General features: G+C 40.1%; 2 protein-coding genes across 3 annotated transcripts in view; both read left to right on the forward strand.

Moving 5' to 3' along the window:
- Positions 1-8179, forward strand: part of esyt2a (extended synaptotagmin-like protein 2a) — a 57487-nt gene extending 49308 nt beyond the window's left edge. For both annotated transcript variants that reach the window (XM_053673661.1, XM_017495388.3), the window contains 8 exons: positions 979-1065; positions 3842-3991; positions 4130-4551; positions 4712-4810; positions 5797-5928; positions 6055-6160; positions 6493-6542; positions 6623-8179. In XM_053673661.1, the coding sequence (XP_053529636.1) occupies positions 979-1065; positions 3842-3991; positions 4130-4551; positions 4712-4810; positions 5797-5928; positions 6055-6160; positions 6493-6542; positions 6623-6662 (1086 nt within the window). In that variant the 3' untranslated portion in view covers positions 6663-8179. The remainder of the gene's footprint in view (positions 1-978; positions 1066-3841; positions 3992-4129; positions 4552-4711; positions 4811-5796; positions 5929-6054; positions 6161-6492; positions 6543-6622) is intronic.
- Positions 8180-14065: 5886 nt separating this feature from the next.
- Positions 14066-19223, forward strand: part of slco5a1b (solute carrier organic anion transporter family member 5A1b) — a 72257-nt gene continuing 67099 nt past the window's right edge. The window contains exon 1 of the mRNA XM_017495387.3: positions 14066-14231. Within this exon, the coding sequence (XP_017350876.1) occupies positions 14141-14231 (91 nt within the window). The 5' untranslated portion in view covers positions 14066-14140. The remainder of the gene's footprint in view (positions 14232-19223) is intronic.

Below are 19223 nucleotides of genomic sequence, written 5' to 3' on the forward strand. Positions count from 1 at the left end.
GACACTGGTGAATTCCATCCATATCACCAGAATGGTCGACACTGACACTTTTGAATGCTCTAGTCTACATTAATCATTAATATCAGATATCAAATCGTATTAAAGGATCAATCAAATGGTGGATATATTGTGTGCATAAAAAATGGTAATAGATGAGTGACTAAACATGGAAGAGTTAAAAATATAAAGAATAAAACTTTATATTACGTTTTAAACTTTAGTTTACCAACTGAGACTTTAGGAAATTATTAAGCATTTCAGTCAGTTTTTGTATACAGTTGTTTTTGTCTGAGATATATGTACAACAGCATTCCATCATTTTGGAATAGAATTGAGGTGTTCAGGCTTTCTTAAATGTTTTCTGATGATGAAATTTCGTTGACATTATTAGACTTCTCAACATTACATAGTGATATGAAAATAAAAAGAATAATTATTTAGTACTATTTGAAAGATTTAGGGTAGCTCAATAAATGTGACAAGTGAGAAAGCTCAGTTACTGTAGCTACAGCTAGAAGTTATGAGGAAGAAGGAGGTAGCATCAGAATGTGTCTGAGTAACAGGTAGGTTTGTTAGCAATAGTAAATAATATTTTTGATTATATAGTGCCTTTTCTCACTCAGGGTTGTGTAAAATATCATAGGCAAAACATCAACAACAACAACAAAAAAATGAAACAGTCAGTAGAATCATCCTAAAGTTCCGAAAGGGTTTGCTCATATAATTGGGTCCACTAACAGTCTACATGCCTTCAGAGCCATGGGCACCAGCAGCAAGTTTTTAAATCAGATGGCTTACCATAAGCAACAAATACCTGCAATCATATTAAAATATCATATCACATATTCAACCAGAATAGCATCCAGGATTGTCCCTAATGTGTTTCTCTTCTAATGTATTTGTCTAAATATTCATGATATATTGAGTTATATTTAAGTGTTTTTGCATTTATTAAAAATGTTTTTGTTCTGTTCATAGACACGTTATAAAACCAATGAGCCTGTTTGGGAGGAGGCTTTCACATTCCTAATACATAACCCAAGGAATCAGGACCTAGAAGTGGAGGTAACACACAAACACACATATACACACACACACACACACACACACACACACCCCTACACACACAGTGCTACAAATGTATACATGGATGTAAAATTTAGAAATAAAACTGATATGTTGTGTTGTTGGTGTTGTGGTCTGGGAAAACTCAGATATTGTGGCAAGGAATTAATTTTTGAGCAAAATTAAGTTTGTCTGCTATAACAATTTCTTTTTATGAAACCATCAACATATTTCACACAAATTATTTGCCTAGGCTATATTCCTGCAAAGATCACATTGGGTAAAGAGCCAATTTAACAAACACAAAACAGTGAGTCTCCTTAAAGATGTCTACAACCTTGATAGTTAAGTGTGCACATGGTGAATATCAGGCTTAGATCAATTCTTCTGGAATTTTGGAAATGCTATAGCAAGATGTACATAAGTGTAATCAGATACAAAAATGTCTAATGCCCTGCATACTGGCATCAACATCATCTACACAGAAAAGCATTTATACACTCTGTACAGTGGACATAGTGTTAAAATATTTAAACAGCCTAACAATAATAGGAAATTAATTGAGAGTTTATTTCAGTATCAATGTAAGGGTGAACAGTTGAGGGAAATGATGGCAATGAGGCTTGTTTAAATATTGCTGGTGTTGAAAGTATCTGAGGTGAAAGGTGATGTAGATGAAGCTGACCATCTAAGGCTGATGAAATATATTTGATTATCAAACACATTTTCCATCATAAGTCTATAATTATAATTGGTGGAAAAATGTAAACTAATTTTGCTTTTTCATTAGCTTAATAAATGTAGAGTAGCGTGGAGCACTTTTTATAGCCTGTCAGCTCAGGATAATATTAAATCATGTTGAGAAAATTGCAACCGAGATAATATGGAGATGTCATTAGAGTTATTAAAGATTCTTATCAAAATAATGTACAGTATGTTTATACTCACCAAATACTTTAGGAACACCTGTACACCTAATCATTCATGCATGTATCTAATCAGCTAATCATGTGGCTGCAGTGCATAAACCCCTGCAGATACAGGCCACCAGTTTCAGGTAATGTTCACATCAACCATCAGAATGGTGGAAAAAATGTGATCTTAGTGATGTTGACCATGGAATGATTGTCGGTGCCAGATGGGCTGTTTTGAGTATTTTCTATAAATGCTGATCTCCAGGGATATTTATGCTCAACACTCCATAGACTTTACTCAGAATGGTGCAATAAAGAAAAACATACACTGAGCTGCAGTTCTGTGGACAAAAAGGCTACAGTAACTCAGATAACCATTCTGTACAATTATGGTGAGCAGGAAAGTATCTCAGAATACACAACATGTTGAACTTTGAGGCAGATGGGCTACAACAGCAGAGCACCATGTTGCGTTCCACTTCTGTCAGCCAAGAACAGAAAGCTGAGGCTGCAGTGGGCATAGGCTCACCTAAACTGGACAGTTTAAGACTGGAAAAACATAGTCTGGTCTGATTAGTCTCAGGGTGTACTCTCACTAGGCCCGGTTGCCTTGTACCGTGCCCAAGCATGATTGTCCCCCATCCTCCACTCCTGTCCTGCACTTACATTGCACTTAACATTCTAGGCCTGCGCATGTTTGTCATTACAATACTACTTTTTGTTTTGAAGAAAACAGGATGAAAAGCGCTTTTGCATAGAGTGATTGAGTCCATCGTTGTAACATTACTGTACATACTTTGTGGCTTATTTGGAGTTGTTTGGGGCATGGTGGTGCACAGCCCTCTCACATGCCTAACAGATTGCCTAATACATTTACACTTATGCAGCACAGCAAGTTTCACTTAATCATGCTGCACATATCGGAAGATTTTGACAGAGGCAGCTGATGTTGAGGGATGAATTTGCAGCTTTACTTACTTATTGCAATTCCCGTTCATCAATAAGGTGAGAACCAGACCCATTATAAATCCAAATATTCTGTTAAATGGATAAATCGCATCATAGATGTCATGTGTTGAGTTTCATGCTTAGCCATGGTTCGCGATCACACTAGATGTGTACCGTGCCCGGGCCCACCTTTTCACGCGGGCCTGGGCACTTTATGGAGTGATCACACTGGTCAAACGAACTGGACTTCGGTGGTCAAACATGCTCAGGCACAGTACAGATTGCCTAGTGTGAGTACACCCTCAAGTTCTGCTAAGGCACACAGATGGTAGGGTCAGGTCTCAACCTGTCTTAAGTAAACCGTCCAGGCTGGTGGAGGTGGTATAATAGTGTGCAGAATGTTTTCTTGGCACACTTTGGGCCCATTAATACCAATCATTCATTGCTTGAATGCCACAGCCTATTTGACCGTTGTTGCTGACATGTGCATCCATTTATGGCCATAATTTACCCATCTTCTAATGGCTTCTTCCAGCATGATGATGCACCATATCACAAAGCAAAAGCAAACTGGTTTCATGAACATGATAGAGTTCAGTGTTCTTCAATGTCTTTCCCAGTCACTGGATCTGAATCCAAGAGAACATCTTTAGAATGTGGTAGAACAGGAAATTTGCAACAAAAGTTCACCTGAAAAATCTGCAGGAATTACATGATACAATTATGTGAACGTGGAAAAGAAGGAATGTTTCCAACGTCTTGTGGAATCCATGCCATGCCATGATGAATTGAGGCTATTGTGCGAGCAAAGGGATACCCTACTGTACCTTGTATTAGCAGGTGTATTGGCAACATTTCAGTGTGCAGGGTTTTCCCAGGCTGCATTACATATGTCCATTTACTTGTGTCTTTAGGTAAAGGATGAGAGGCACGAGTGTACGCTGGGGAATTTTACTCTCCCTTTGACTCGGCTGCTGCAGGCTGAGCAGATGACCCTTAGTCAGAGATTTCCACTGAAGAGTGCAGGACCCAGTGCTACTCTCAAAATGAAGATTGCTCTAAGGGTACACAGGAAGAACACTCACTCATACCCATAAACACTTATATTATCACATACTTAACACAAACTTAAATAGTACTTCTTTCAGAGTCAACAGATCAGCATTAATTGAAAACTTGCTGTGGGTGGATGTGTGTTCCAGGTTCTTAGTTTGGAGAAGTTGTCGGTTTCAGACCAGCCGTCATCTGTGCAGATTCGCAATCGAAGTTCCAGTGTCATTCCAAGTGCATCAAATTCCAGTCTTGCTCAAAATGCCTCAAGCTTGAAGAACACCCCCAAAACCTCAGGTTCTGGTGTCAGCTCCAAGCCTTCTTCACAGCTCCCACTTGTTTCTGAACATCAGTCTGCCCATGACCTCCAAGGGTTGAGTGAGTCCGTCTCTACTACCCCATTAGAGGACTCGCCAGTTCGTCTAGCAGATAGAGGCAGGAGTACATCTAACTTGGCAATTTCAGGCTCTCAGATGAACCTGAACAACAAAGAGCCAACACCAAGCATTGCCTCTGACATCTCCCATCCATACGCTTCCCAAGAGCTACAGCACAGACTTAAAGAACTTCAGAAGTAAAGGACCCATCGTACACACACACACACAGACATTTGATCTGTGAGGTTTCTCACTGAGCCCATCATCTTTTTGATGATGATTTGAACAAAGGGGATGGGGGAATTGGTACACAATGCATTACTATGGTAAATAATAATGATATGCGTGTCTTTATAGTGGTTCCACTTCTGGTTATTTTCCCCTGGGAGAGATTGAGCTGACAGTAAGACACAGCTCCCAACGGAACAAACTTATAGTAGTGGTACACAGCTGCAGGTAACTACACAACAATCCACATGTATGCATGTATACATAAGGCCAAACAAAGGGCCAATTCATAGTATTGATACACAGCTAAAGGGAACATTAGGTTACCAGTTACATGTAAAAGCAAGCTGCATAAAAATTTATTTGGCAGTTTGCTAAGGCCTGACAAAGCAGCAATGCTGAGAATTTCTGGCCAAGACGATGTTATGAAACATGAGGTAACACGTAGGCTAAATTCCCTTAGTCATTCATGATGTGTGGCAAAAGGCCACTTTTTTTTTTTCTTTGGCCACTCAAACCACCCTCTTCACATTGCATTGAGACAATATAGACATCCAATTTCAGGTTGATTCATAACATTTCCAGTTGACTGGATCATAATTATTACCCTGATAGTGGAAAATGCGTGTTTTTAATGCTTGTGCTATTTTATTATTGCCATTTCCCATTTTGTGAAGCTCAACAACCTTTTGCCGCACGTCACAGCTATATTCCCTGGTCTTACCCATTGTTATGAATGACTAAGGAAATTTGGCCGATGTGTTCCCTCCTATTTATACCCATGTGAAACAGGAAGTAATGATCGAACAATTTCCTGTTCCTAGTCACCCAGGTGTACAAAAAAAATGTAAAATATCAATGAGAATACACTTCAAATATACTTTTCTCATATGAATTCATAGGGGTGTCAATAATTGTTGCATGCCTATATTTAACAAAAACGTTTAATTTTTTTTTGGATAAACCCGTGTTGCTTGAAATTGTTTGATATCCATGAGAGCACAGTACTTTTGTGAATTTTTTTTAACAAAAGATCAAAAGGTTAAACAATAAAGACAATTTTTCACAGCCATATGTACCAAGCGTGCCAATATTAGTGGAGGGCACTGTAACTATATTAGAAAATATGTTTATTAGTGGTATGGTGAATGTCCGTGGTTAGGGTTAGTCATTGTTATGCAGTCTATTTGACCTGTTTGTGTGTCTGTCTGTAGGAATCTGATATCATTCACAGACAGCGGCTCTGACCCCTATGTGCGTTTGTATCTGCTTCCTGATAAGCGGCGATCTGGACGTAGAAAAACACACACGATCAAGAAAAACCTCAACCCAGTCTACGACCAAACGTTAGATAGTTTTTTCTCTCATCTTCATCCTCTTTTCTGTTCCTTGTCTAGTTTTGTTTTGTGATTTACTAATCAATTTTGAAACCTGGGGTGTTTTTATATATGCGTGTCTGTATATTTGTGTAGATTTGAGTTCAGTGTGTCACTGGTGGAGTTGCACAGGAGAACTTTGGATGTAGCAGTGAAAAATGGAGGAGGACTTCTGTCTAAACACAAGGGTCTTCTGGGCAAGGTGAGAGAGAAGATAACCGACACTGCTACATGATTGTTACAGGTGTTCATCGGTTTGTCCTTTTTTGTCTCCTGGAAAATCGCAGGAAATTTAAAAACCTAATCTCTTAAATAACCAGCACTTATTTGTAACTAAATATGTTTGCAATAGTAGAAGGCTATTGAATTTGATTACAAAAAGTAAGTGTAAAATTTAAGCAAATCTCTAAGACAAATAGGAAAGCATGTCATTTTTTTAAGGATTAAAAAGTTATTTTAAAAAATAGCAATCAATATCTAGGTATTATTTACTAATTTCTGTACAGTTTACCTGAGATTTTTTGCATGTCTCAGGTGATGGTGGATTTGACATCAGAGGAAATATCAAAAGGCTGGACACAATGGTGAGGTATTTTTGTGCAAACCCTAAAAGGACAATTCACTTTAAAATCACTTTATTGTGTTAACTGTTTCTTTTTGACAGGCATGAACTGAGTGATGGACTGAGGAAACCATCTGTTTAATCAGAACACTCAGTTTCCTTCTGCTGGCCAAAAATCAGGACTTCCTGCAGGGAATCCCTGCCCAGACTACAAATGTCAGCCATGTTTAAGTGTTTTAATTTTAGTGGATGGACATTAGAATTATAATTTTGTGTGTGTGTGTGTGTGTGTGTGTGTGTGTGTGTGTGTGTGTGTGTGTGTGTGTGTGTGTGTAAAATATGTAAAATGTTCATTTTAATCAAGATCATTTTTAGTTAGATTGTTTGCCAAAAGAATATAATGCTTTGGATATGATTTAACATGCAGCTGCTGAGTTTGCTTTATGGTCTCATGGTTTAATTTGTGCAATAGTAAGGTGTGTGTGTGTGTGTGTGTGTGTGTGTGTGTGTGTGTGTGTGTGTGAGAGAGAGAGAGAGAGAGAGAGAGAGAGAGAGAGAGAGAGAGAGAGATTCAGTAATGGAAAATGAAAAAAATTACAAGTCAAATAAACATACAGAATGACATTTTTACCAGATGACCCAGGAAGGTGTGTGTATATATATTCATGCATACTGTAAGTGTGTTTAGTCCTAAACTAGTTATGTTTCTATACTGTGTACTAGTATGACATTTTGCACTTGCGAATGTGTTTGTTTGGGTTTGGGGAGAGTGATGGGAATTTACATGTTACACAAAGTTGTTTTTTTAATAGCTACCATGATGTATATGCTCACTGCTCATTTGAAAATACCTTTAGAAAATACTGTAAGGCTGTATAGATGCAATCCAAAGCATAGTCTCTCCTGCTGGTTACTGCTGTCCCTTTAAGTCCTCTGAACCGAATTTGTAGACCGGGCCCACATTAAAAAAATTTTGTTTGTTTTTATCAGTAAGGCGATTCGTTAGTAAGTAATAATGAGTAGAGTGCACTAATAGTTAAATGCTGTATGTTTGTTTATATATGTTTATATTTATATATATATAATATATATTTTATTTATATATATATATTTTATTTATATATATATATATATATATATATATATATATATATATATATATATATATATATATATATATATATATATATATACACACACACACATTTTCTCCATGTGCCTTAACCCTGCTTGGGTGTATCAAGTGCAACTGCATGCACCTGCAAATTTGTGACATCACAACACACATTCATGTAATAAATATTGTTGCAAGCCATATTGTTAACAATAATTAAGTAGTCTATAAATTAGGCAACACTTGAGCTCATCAGATGCATGGTTTTCCCATCTCCCAGTATGTAGGCAAAACAACACTGTGGCCCACCTAAACTGAAAGATACAAGGTCAGGGGCAGTGCTATTTTGTCAATTTCATGATATTGTTTATACGAACCAAATATATCACTACTCATGGACTCATTAGCACAGAAATTAGCATTAACAGTTAGTTAGAAAGCTAGAAGCAAATCACCCAACTTTAGCCAAATTCTGCAGAGAGGTGGCTCTTACTCTGAAGCATCATTGAGAGACAGAGACTCAATAAACTTAAAACCATTGTAAACCTTTGTCTTGTCTTTTATTATTTTTCATGTATTAGTCATTTGGTAGTGGAGTTCTGTTTTGGTTTAGTTAAGCTGAAAAGGTCAGCCGAGGTTTCTCCCTCCCCAGACGTTCCCAATCCAATGGTGAGATATAATTTCTCCATAGGGTTCTGATTCTGCTTTAGGGTTTTCCATCTGGTAATGCATTCCTGATAAATCTCTAGCAGAAGCTGACCAGCTGAGCCCCTGTTTAACCATCACAGACTGGTATATCGACTGTAGCACTGCTAGTTCTGAGCCAATGCTCGCTTTTTCCAACACTGATTTAATATGATCTCAAGATACTTAAACTCCTCCATTAGGAGCAAGGTCTTCCCTCAAGGGGGAATACCACTCTTTTCCAGGAGAGAAGGTGTGGGTTTTCATCCCAGACTCTTCACACTCCGCAAGTGCAAGCCAGAGATCCACTTTGAATGCCATCAGGAGAACATCATCTGCCAATAACCGGGGTTACTTCTTGCCACCATGCCCCCCCTCCCACAGTAGAGGTCAATACTCTCCCCACATTTATTCAGAAGAGTTAGTGCATGGCCTCTCTCCCCCGTGATAGAGCATGTCCATAGCTTCTTGTAGCTGCCTCTACAATTGAGGGCTTGAACCCAGCCTTACTTGGTACAAGGGAGTAGTCCATACTGAGGTGGGAGTTAAATCCGTCAACAAATCTTCTGCCAGACATTCCCAACTTCATGTTCATACAAAGTGTTTGTAATTTAGTGTTGGTTTCATGACTTGCACAGATGTCTAAAGGTGCTGTTACTCCCAATTACACCCCTCCAAGTAAGCACTGTATTAGGTCCCTTGTAGTAGGTACCCTCTTACTCCACCTTGTTTTACCTTCTTCAAGAAGACTTGATACTCTGAAATTCTATTTGGTGTATATGCAACCCTCTTGCCCACTAGTGGAAAACACCAAATCTGAGGTCCACAGCCTGAGACTGATAAGTTTCCCCACAACTGACTAACGCCTATCGCCTGTGGGAGAGAGACCACCATCATCAAGAAGTTTGGTACCAGAGCCATTCTATGTGGGGATGTAAGGCTGACTAAATCAAGGACACCGGTACACCTTTTCCACAAGGCTGCGATCCACAAAGGGGGCCCTACTGCTACAAGTAGTCAAATTTTTAGATTTAGTAACGATTATGGTGATCTACGAATTAACTATGAGCTCTTCTGTTGTTTAGGACAGGACTCACCTCTCAATCTAAAGCCAAATGCAGTTTCCCTTGCTCTAAGGTTTTGTTTTTGTTTTTTTCTTACTTAGCCTGATAAACCACGGGTCTGTGGATATGTGTTGCTAGCATGGTCAAGTGGTTTTCCCTAACTATACTGTGCTCTACACCACTGAGAAAATTTAGCTAGATTCTGAAAACATGCATATATGGGCTGGAGTTTGATTCCCCCATTTCCCATTTCTGCAACAAGCAGTCTACCCTGGTGCTTCAGATCAATTTAATAGTCCCCAAGGTCCCTTGACAAGCAGGCATGGTCAACCATGTTTCCTTTGCCATACCAGGCTCTATACCACCAAGCTTGTAAAGTCTTCTGGATCTTGCTCATATGCATACATAGGCTAGAGTGAGTCTCCCAGCATCTCCCTATAAAGTGGTGCTTGAAAGTTTGTGAACCTTTAGAATGATCTAAATTTCCACATAAATATGGATTAAAACATAATCAGATTTTCACATGTCTTAAAAGTAGACAGAGAGATGTACCTGCCTAATATTGTGTTGGTCCCCCTTGTGCCGCCAAAACAGCGCAGACCCGTCAAGGTATGTACTCCACAAGACCTCTGAAGGTCTGCTGTGGTATCTGGCACAAAGACGTTAGCAGCAGAAGTCCTGTAAGTTGCGAGATGGGACTTCCAGACTTGGATCGGACGTGTTTGTCCAGCACATCCCACAGATGTTTGATCGGATTGAGATCTGGGGAATGTGGAGGCCAAGTCAACACCTTGAACAGTTTGTCATGTTCCTCAAATCATTCCTGAACAATTTTTTCAGTATGGCAGGGTGCATTATCCTGCTAAAATAGGCCACTGCCATTAGGGAATACTGTTGTCTTGAAGTGGTGTACTTTGTCTGCAACAATACTTAGCTATGTGGTATGTATCAAAGTAACATCCAAATGAGTGCCAAGACCCAACTTTCAAAGCAGAACATTGCCCAGAGAATCACACTGCCTCCGCTGGCTTGCCTTCTTCCTATAGTGCATCTTGGTGCCATCTCTTCCCCAAATAAGCGACGCACATTATGTAAAAGAAAACGTGATTCATCAGACCAGGCCACATTCTTCCATTGCTCCATGGTCCAGTTCTGATGCTCACATGCCCATTGTAGGCACTTTTGGTGGTGAACAGAGGTCAACATGGACACACTGACTGGTCTGCGGCTATGCAGCCCCATACGCAGGAAGCTGCAATGACCTGTGTGTTCTGATAACTTTCTATCATAGCCAGCATTAATGGTTTTCAGCAATTAGTGCTACAGTAGCTCTTCTGTGGGATCAGAAGAGCCTAGCCTTCACTACCCACTTCCATCAGTGAGCCTTAGGCGTCCATGACCCTGTTGCCGGTTCACTGGTTGTCCTTCCTTGGACCACTTTTGGTAGGTACTATTCACTGCATAACGGGAACACCCCACAAGACCTGCCATTTTGGATGTGCTCTGACACAGTTGTCTAGGCATAAAAATTTGGCCCTTGTCAAAGTCACTCAGATCCTTGCACTTGCCCATTTTTCCTGCTTCTAATACATCAATTTCGAGAACTGATTGTTCACTTGCTGCCTTATATATCCCACCCCTTAACAGCTGCCCTTTTTTTTTTTTTTTTTTTTAAATCTTGATGATTATGGCTTACAGCTTAAGGAAATCTAAAAGCCAGGATCTCAAAATATTACAATAAAGAATTTATAATACAGAAATGTTGACCTTCTGAAAAGTATGTTAATTTAGGCACTCAATAGTTGGTCAGGGGCCCTTTTGCATGAATTACTCCATCAATGCGGCATGGCATGGAGGCAATCAGCCTGTGGCACTGCTAAGGTGTTATGGAAGCCCAGGTTGCTTTGATAGCAGCCTTCAGCTCATCTGTATTGTTGGGTCTGGTGTCTCTCATAGATTCTCTATGGGGTTCAGGTCAGGTGAGTTGTCTGGCCAATCACAAATTGCAAAACACAAAGTACTTTAACATTCCACTGTACATCAATTTAACATATCATTTAAATTATATGAGTATCACATTACAAAATCTGAAACCACTCACTTTGAAAATATCTGTTTTCAAACCCCACAACCTGTAGTAAGAGAATCACACTGGAAAACCTGCAGTACACCCATGTGCTGATCAGCTACCTCGGCCCTCCGTGCACACACCCACACGGCCACACAATCCTGTGTCTGCCTTCAGCTCACCGACAACTAAATGAACATCCGTATCACCACACACACCAACCAAGACTTCAGAGTAACTTTAACAGTGATGTACTGTATGCATTGTTGAACAATGTTCAATTATTCACGTTGGCAATCTCTCCCAAAGAGAAAATATCACTCCTTGCGCTTCTCTCTTTATATGCGTTAATTGTAATGTGAGGTCACGGCGCATCTTAAAGGACCCCCCACCTAATCTTTTTTAGACATGGTACTTAATATTTGTAAATATCAAAGACTTTTAAACTTCACCGTTTTACATGTATATATGTATTTTTTTTTTTATCTCACTGGGGACCAAACGTCCTCACAAAGACAGGGATACAATATCTCACAAAAGTGAGTACACCCCTCACATTTTTGTAAATATTTGATTATATCTTTTATATCTATGTCACAGCACTGAAGAAATGATACTTTGCTACAATGTAAAGTAGTGAATGTACAGCTTGTATAACAGTGTGAATTTGTACAAGGTCTTAGGTGTGTATGGGAGCAGGCATGTTAAATTTGGTGTCATCGCTCTCACAATCCCTCATACTGGTCACTGGAAGTTCAGCATGGCACCTCATGGCAAAGAACTCTCTGAGGATCTGAAAAAAAGAATTGTTGCTCTACATAAAGATGGACTAGGCTATAAGAAGATTGCCAAGACCCTGACACTGAGCTGCAGCACGGTGGCCAAGACCATACAGCGGTTTAACAGGACAGGTTCCACTCAGAACAGGCCTCGCCATGGTCGACCAAAGAAGTTGAGTGCATGTCCGCAATATCATATCCAGAGGTTGTCTTTGGGAAATAGACGTATGAGTGCTGCCAGCATTGCTGCAGAGGTTGAAGGGGTGGGGGTGAGCCTGGCAGTGCTCAGACCATACGCCACACACTGCGTCAAACTGGTCTGCATTGCTGTTGTCCCAGAAGGAAGCCTCTTCTAAAGATGATGCACAAGAAAGGCCGCAAACAGTTTGCTGAAGACAAGCAGACTAAGGACATGGATTACTGGAACCATGTCCTGTGGTCTTATGAGACCAAGATATACTTATTTGGTTCAGATGGTGTCAAGTGTGTGTGGCGTCAACCAGGTGAGGAGTACAAAGACAAGTGTGTCTTGCCTACAGTCAAGCATGGTGGTGGGAGTGTCATGGTCTGGGGCTGCATGAGTGCTGCCGGCACTGGGGAGCTACAGTTCATTGAGGGAACCATGAATGCCAACATGTACTGTGACATACTGAAGCAGAGCATGATCAGTATGCAGTATTCCAACATGATAACGACCCCAAACACACCTCCAAGATGACCACTGCCTTACTAAAGAAGCTGAGGGTGACGGTGATGGACTGGCCAAGCATATCTCCAGACCTAAACCCTATTGAGCATCTGTGGGGCATCCTCAAACGGAAGGTGGAGGAGCACAAGGTCTTTAACATCCACCACCTCTGTGATGTCATCATGGAGGAGTGGAAGAGGACTCCAGTGGCAACCTGTGAAGCTCTGGTGAACTCCATGCCCAAGAGGGTTAAGGCAGTTCTGGAAAATAATGGTGGCCACACAAAATATTGACACTTTGGGCCCAATTTGGACGTTTTCACTTAGGGGTGTACTCACTTTTGTTGCCAGCGGTTTAGACATTAATGGCTGTGTGTTGAGTTATTTTGAGGGGACAGCAAATTTACACTGTTACACAAGCTGTACACTCACTACTTTACATTGTAGCAAAGTGTCATTTCTTCAGTGTTGTCACATGAAAAGATATAATCAAATATTTACAAAAATGTGAGGGGTGTACTCACTTTTGTGAGATACTGTATATGACAATTTTGACCTTGTGGGGGCATCTGGCTGGTCTCCTTGAGGAAACTTATTTATTTATTTATTTATTTATTTATTTATAGGTGTGTGATTATGCACTGCAATGGGTTGGCACCCTGTGTCCCCCCGCCTTGTGCCCCCAGTCCCCTAGGATAGGCTCCAGGCTCCCCGTGACCCTGTGTAGGACAAGTGGTACAGAAAATCGTTGGATGGATTTATTTATTTATTTGTTTGTTTGTATATTTACAAAGACTGCACCATTTAAATTAAATAAAAACTTAAAAGAACAAGAGGTTGAGGAATAGGCATAGCGTTAATTAGCTGCATTAAACAACAATTATGATAATCAATGACAAATCGCGCGCGCGTGTGTGTGTGTGTGTGTGTGGGTGTGTGTTTGTTTGACAGAGATGAAGAGAGAGAAGGTGTTTGACGTCACTGGGAGTCAGGGAGGGTCTGCAGGAAGAGCGCTGACAGGTTTTACGTCTCCTCTTCTGCCCTCCTTCTCGTTCGTCAGTCGCTTCACTGCCCATGGTCCTGGGAAATTATATATATATATATTATATATATATATATATATATATATATATATATAATACACACACACACACACACACACACACACACACACTGAAGCCTGAAAAAGCAGCGAAATGGATTTTTAGCGCGCTTGTGTGATGGATGTATGAGAGAAGGATGGATTCCGTGTACCTGCTTCTGTCTCTTCTCGCTCTCCAAGTGCGTCTCATCACCGCGGCCGAGAGTAAACACGGTGGGTGTGCGTCTGTCAACACAGGATAGGAGAGAAAAAGAGAGTATTTCTGATTTTCGGGGTTCACCGGTCACTGGATGTGGTATAAAATGGATAAATATTTGACTGGATATATAGGCTAGGCTACGTTTAGCATCGTCGTGCGTTTGTTCTTAAGGAATAATCTCCGCTTGTAGACGTGTTTAATAACAGCGCTGTGCGGTTAAACTAAATCAGCGCAGGCTTCAAGGGAATGTTCTGCGTGTTCATGCACACATCTAGACAAGAGCTTCAATATTCTTCATGTCCGTTAACATGTTCAGGCAGTTTTATTATTAATGGAATATAATGTAGAATGGTCTCGATGGATTTTCGGTGAATTCTGCTGCAGTGTAGAGTTTTATTCGATACAATACAGGCTGAGCTGAATAAAGGCGATTTTGGAGACGCTGCGTTTAAAAAATAATAAAAACAACAAAAACAAAAGGAGATTCAAATGCAAAACGTCCTTTAGGTGTAGCGGGAAGGAAATTGGACAGGGCGCTGTGTTTGGAAACCATAGACTGGGCCTGTGGGGTAGCCTATACATAAACTGTCATATGTACACATATTCACACTAAGACGAGTCCTTGTGCCCTGCGCTTGATCTCGTGCTGTTGTTTACATCTATATGCAAATTATGCTGGTGTTTATAATATGGTGGTCTCATAAGGTGAAATCCCTGTCAGCTGAAAGGTACTATATGGGAAACCAATAAGTCTGTGTACTGTACGTGTGTGAGAAAGACATTCAGATTCAAGCTGTTCTAAAGGTTACCCTGTCAATAGGGCATCCCATTACCATAGCAACGGCTTTGAGCAGCCTTAATTCATGGAGAAGGCCTGTGATAGAAGGTGGGTGCTTGTTTCCCCAAATAGCCTTCATGTGTCTTCTGTTTATGTCACAGCATGTCCCCAGCAAACATGCCCATGTGGGCCCTCCATGGGTAGGTGTGGGTTTATTGTGGGCCAGTGTGGGCAGGGCAAATTCCACATTGGGCCCACAGCCATTTTGACCTTTGGGGCACCTATGTGGGCTTTCTGTGGGCAACCCACAGTTGGGCTTGGCCATAGAAAATCCACATGGGCCCCCTGTGGGTTAGCCCATTCTGTGCCCACAGCAGTTTTGCCCTTTTGGGCCCTGATGAAAGTTTTCTGTGGGCAACCTACTGTGGACTTGCAAACAGAAAACCCACATGAGGCCCACAGCAGTTTTGCCCCTTTGGGCCTACTTGAGGGTTTTCTTTGGCCAACCCACTGTGTCAACAGCACAGGACAGTTAAAACATTTGCCAGGCATACGCAAACATTTTAATTTTGGGTCCATAAATGAATGTTGCATAAAGTCAGGGTCTACAACAATGAGAGTAAAGACGGTACGGTCTGAACAATTAACATTGATATCGTTATATGTTATACAATTGTGCTGTTACTTTTGTCATTACCATTTCCATATTGGATTGATTGCACACACACACACACACATATATAGCCTAGACTCTAAAATCTCAGTTGGCATGCACCAATGCTCCACCTAAACCTGGATTTTAGCCTGTACTAACCTGGCCACAGATTTGTGGTAACGGGGACTTTACTGCAGTCTAACAGTCAAACAATTTATTCAACCAGGTAGGAACATATCTAAATCCAATAATACTAACAATAATAAGAAAAAAGGATTACAAACAGCATTACTCAAGATTACCAATCAATTCAAACATAGGTATACAGTACAACACAAGAAAATACAACTATCATACCTGGTAGAGAAAAAACTACACACAGAAACTGTGCAGAAGATCTGTCTACAGATTCCCTGAATCTTTGGCCAGCTCTCCGCTAAATACCCAGATGCTCTGTGGACCACCAAATGGTGTTGTTTGTGCTTTGATGTCTGTGGAAGGATGTACCTTATTTACATACAGGAGGTAAGGTATGCCTTTAATGACATGCAATATTTTTCTCTGTTGCTGAGGGAATGAGAACATATTTTCCAGGTGCACTGAGACCTTTTGTATGATAGAAAACATGTATAGTCCACATCTTATTCACATTAAAACATGTTATATAATGCATATAGACCTTGGGTGTGTTTAAGGTGATCTCGACACAGAGAGACAAGGGTGTGAGGAGAGGGGAGGAATGAAACAATGTAGTGAGGATCTTCCAGTCTCCACTCAACATGATGTGCTATTTCAGATGGAGATGCTAGTTCTGTGAGTGAGAGATCGAGCTCAGTTCTAGTTTGTCCTCCTCTCTAGGTTTAGACATCTTGGTACCAGCCTTACAACTGATAATTCATGTTTGTGATAATAAAAAAGTAGCAATACCCCAAATACTATAAAACATACACTGTATATTATTCAAACAGTATTTCTGATGTATATTGTATGTACAATTCCTATGAATAATCTGCTTTGGGCAGACTTTAAGGTAATTTCAAATTACACCTGGTTAAGCTGTCATTTAGCTCTGGTTCTGAATTAATTAATTACTTTTATTAATTCCAGAGTTACAGCCTGTTTAGTATGAAATTGCCTCTTTTTGTTTTACTGGTGGATCGGGGTGGGGCCAGAGGGGCACTGGTCCCAGCTGAAATCTGATTGGCCCCTGAAATGACCCTGTCCTAGAGCAGTGGTTTTCAAAGTGGGGGCCGCCAGCGGGTGCCCAAGGGGCCTCAACAATTTGGTGTGAAAAATAAATTCTAACTCTCAGACAACCACACACACACGCACACACACAATCAATTCCTAATGTAATGTAATGTAAAGATGTAAGATGTGATTATTAATTAAAAAAAAAGGGGGGGATAGATTCAGAAGTCTGTATTTTTAATGTGTTTTAAAGACATCTTGCAAAAGGGTGGCCTCGGTCAAATGTTAATGACATTTGGGGGGCCTTGCCCTGGAAAAGTTTGGGAACCCCTGCATTAGAGCACTCCATCAGCTGAGTCAGTTTGTTTGAACTTCAATCCACATAACTTTTTCTCGTAACGGCTGCTGCAAAGACTGTGTTTTCATCGCCCTCGTCCACTTAAGCAGCAATGGTAAGTACCTATTGAACACTTTATCACATATCTTTTCTTTGACTAACGTTAGGAAGATAGTTAGCTACAGTAGCACATTAATTAGTTTATTAGCTAGTTACCTAGGCTAAGTAATGTTGGGTGGTAGTTAGCTAGCTGGCTAGGTTTCACTCATTTTGGTCACAGTTGCACAGTTCAGAGAAGTAAAATATAGCGGCTGACATAAAAACTATAATGTTTAGTCATGCCACACAGCCCCAGTCATTAATTGTTGTAAATAAAACTACTCCTGCATCACATATACGTGATAGCTGGGAAGTGCACAGAGACTTCTGACTTGAATGGGGCGCAGCAAAACACTAATGTTAATCAGTAAAGCTAATTTTTAAAATGAGAATTTTTGTGTTAACTACAGTGTTTGGCAGCAGTATATATTATGAAGAGAAAGGCTAAAACAGACATTCTATGATTTCTGACCAAAAAGAAGCCCAGCCTGCCTTTTGCTAACAGTGACAGCAATCAGTGTGAGAATGAGGGTGAGTCAAGCTGTTAGTAGCAGCAAAGAGCAATGCAGCAAGGTTAGCAAAACTTAGGCACAGGAAGATAAGTACAATGGGTGGAAATAACTGTATATTCTGTATGTGACACTCAGGTTTACAGTGTAAAAACTGATGGTTGATGTATGAAAAGAAAATATTTTTTGTCATTAATTCTTGTCCCCTATAGTGATGAGGTCTAATGGCTTTTTTATGCTGTGCAGTGCATTTTCATGTCTTCCAGAGCTCTCAATGGTTAAAGCGTTCAGGCTTTTCTTAAAAAAAAAAAAAAATCAAATAAATAGTTATGAAGCATTTTGTGTGAAAATAAATACATATGGATTTTTGTAACATGTATTTGTGTTTCAGCTGCAAACTTGGATTGCACAGGTTCAGATGAAGACAGCCAGAGTGTTAGCGAAGGGTACCATGATCCAATATGTTCAGAACCAGAGTCACCAAACACTTCTTCTGACCCAGTAGGATCTGATGGTATGCTGCTGCAATTGTAATGAATATAATCAAAATTCCAGACTTTTGGATCAACAGTTAGATAGTTACTGTTTACATGTCTTGATGACAGTGGGTTTATGAAAGTGTAGTGGCATTCACTCTGGTGTTACTTTTATTGGCTTTTTTCCCCAGACATTTCTCATGTCAGAGCAGAGGATTCTGTCTAGCCATCAAAGAATTATTCTGCTCCCATCGGCCATTGTGATATACCATTGTTTTCTTTTTTTCCCTTCATTTCTGTATTGAGTATATTTTATTGTGTGTGTGTATGTGTGTGTGTGTGTGTGTGTGTGTGCGTGTGGATATATACAATGGGGGGAAATGAGTATTGGACGCGTCAACATTTTTATCAGTAAATATATTGATATATTTTCAATTAGGCTATTCACATTAAATTTTCACCAGACATCAGTATTAACTCAAGAAATCTTGAAAGATAAAGAATAAACAACATTAAAGTCCATAAATTAAGATACGTGTAATAAAGTAGAATGACACAGGAAAAAAGTATTGAACGTGCTAAGAAAAAGCAATTGTCCAAGGCAAGGTAAGGCAAGGAACCAGCTCAAATCCGAAAGTAATTATACTCCTTATCTATGCAAATTAATATCAGCTGGATAAGTAAATTGATGGTCTATAAAAAGGCTTTTCGCTACCAAAGTATCACACAGGAAACATCTCATGATGGGTAAAAGCAAAGAGCTCTCCCAAGACCTTCGGAACCTTATTGTTGCAAAACATATTGATGGAATCAGATACAGACTTTCAAATTTGAATTAATTTACAAACTTCTGAATCCTCCAGTAAGCACCATTGGGGCCATTATCCGTAAGTGGAAGCAACATCACTCCGTCATAAAGCGGCCACACAGAGGAGCAAGATTTCTGATCAGGGAGTCAGAA

This window comes from Ictalurus punctatus, chromosome 20 (genome assembly GCF_001660625.3).
Source record: "Ictalurus punctatus breed USDA103 chromosome 20, Coco_2.0, whole genome shotgun sequence".
Classification (NCBI taxonomy): Eukaryota; Metazoa; Chordata; class Actinopteri; order Siluriformes; family Ictaluridae; genus Ictalurus; species Ictalurus punctatus.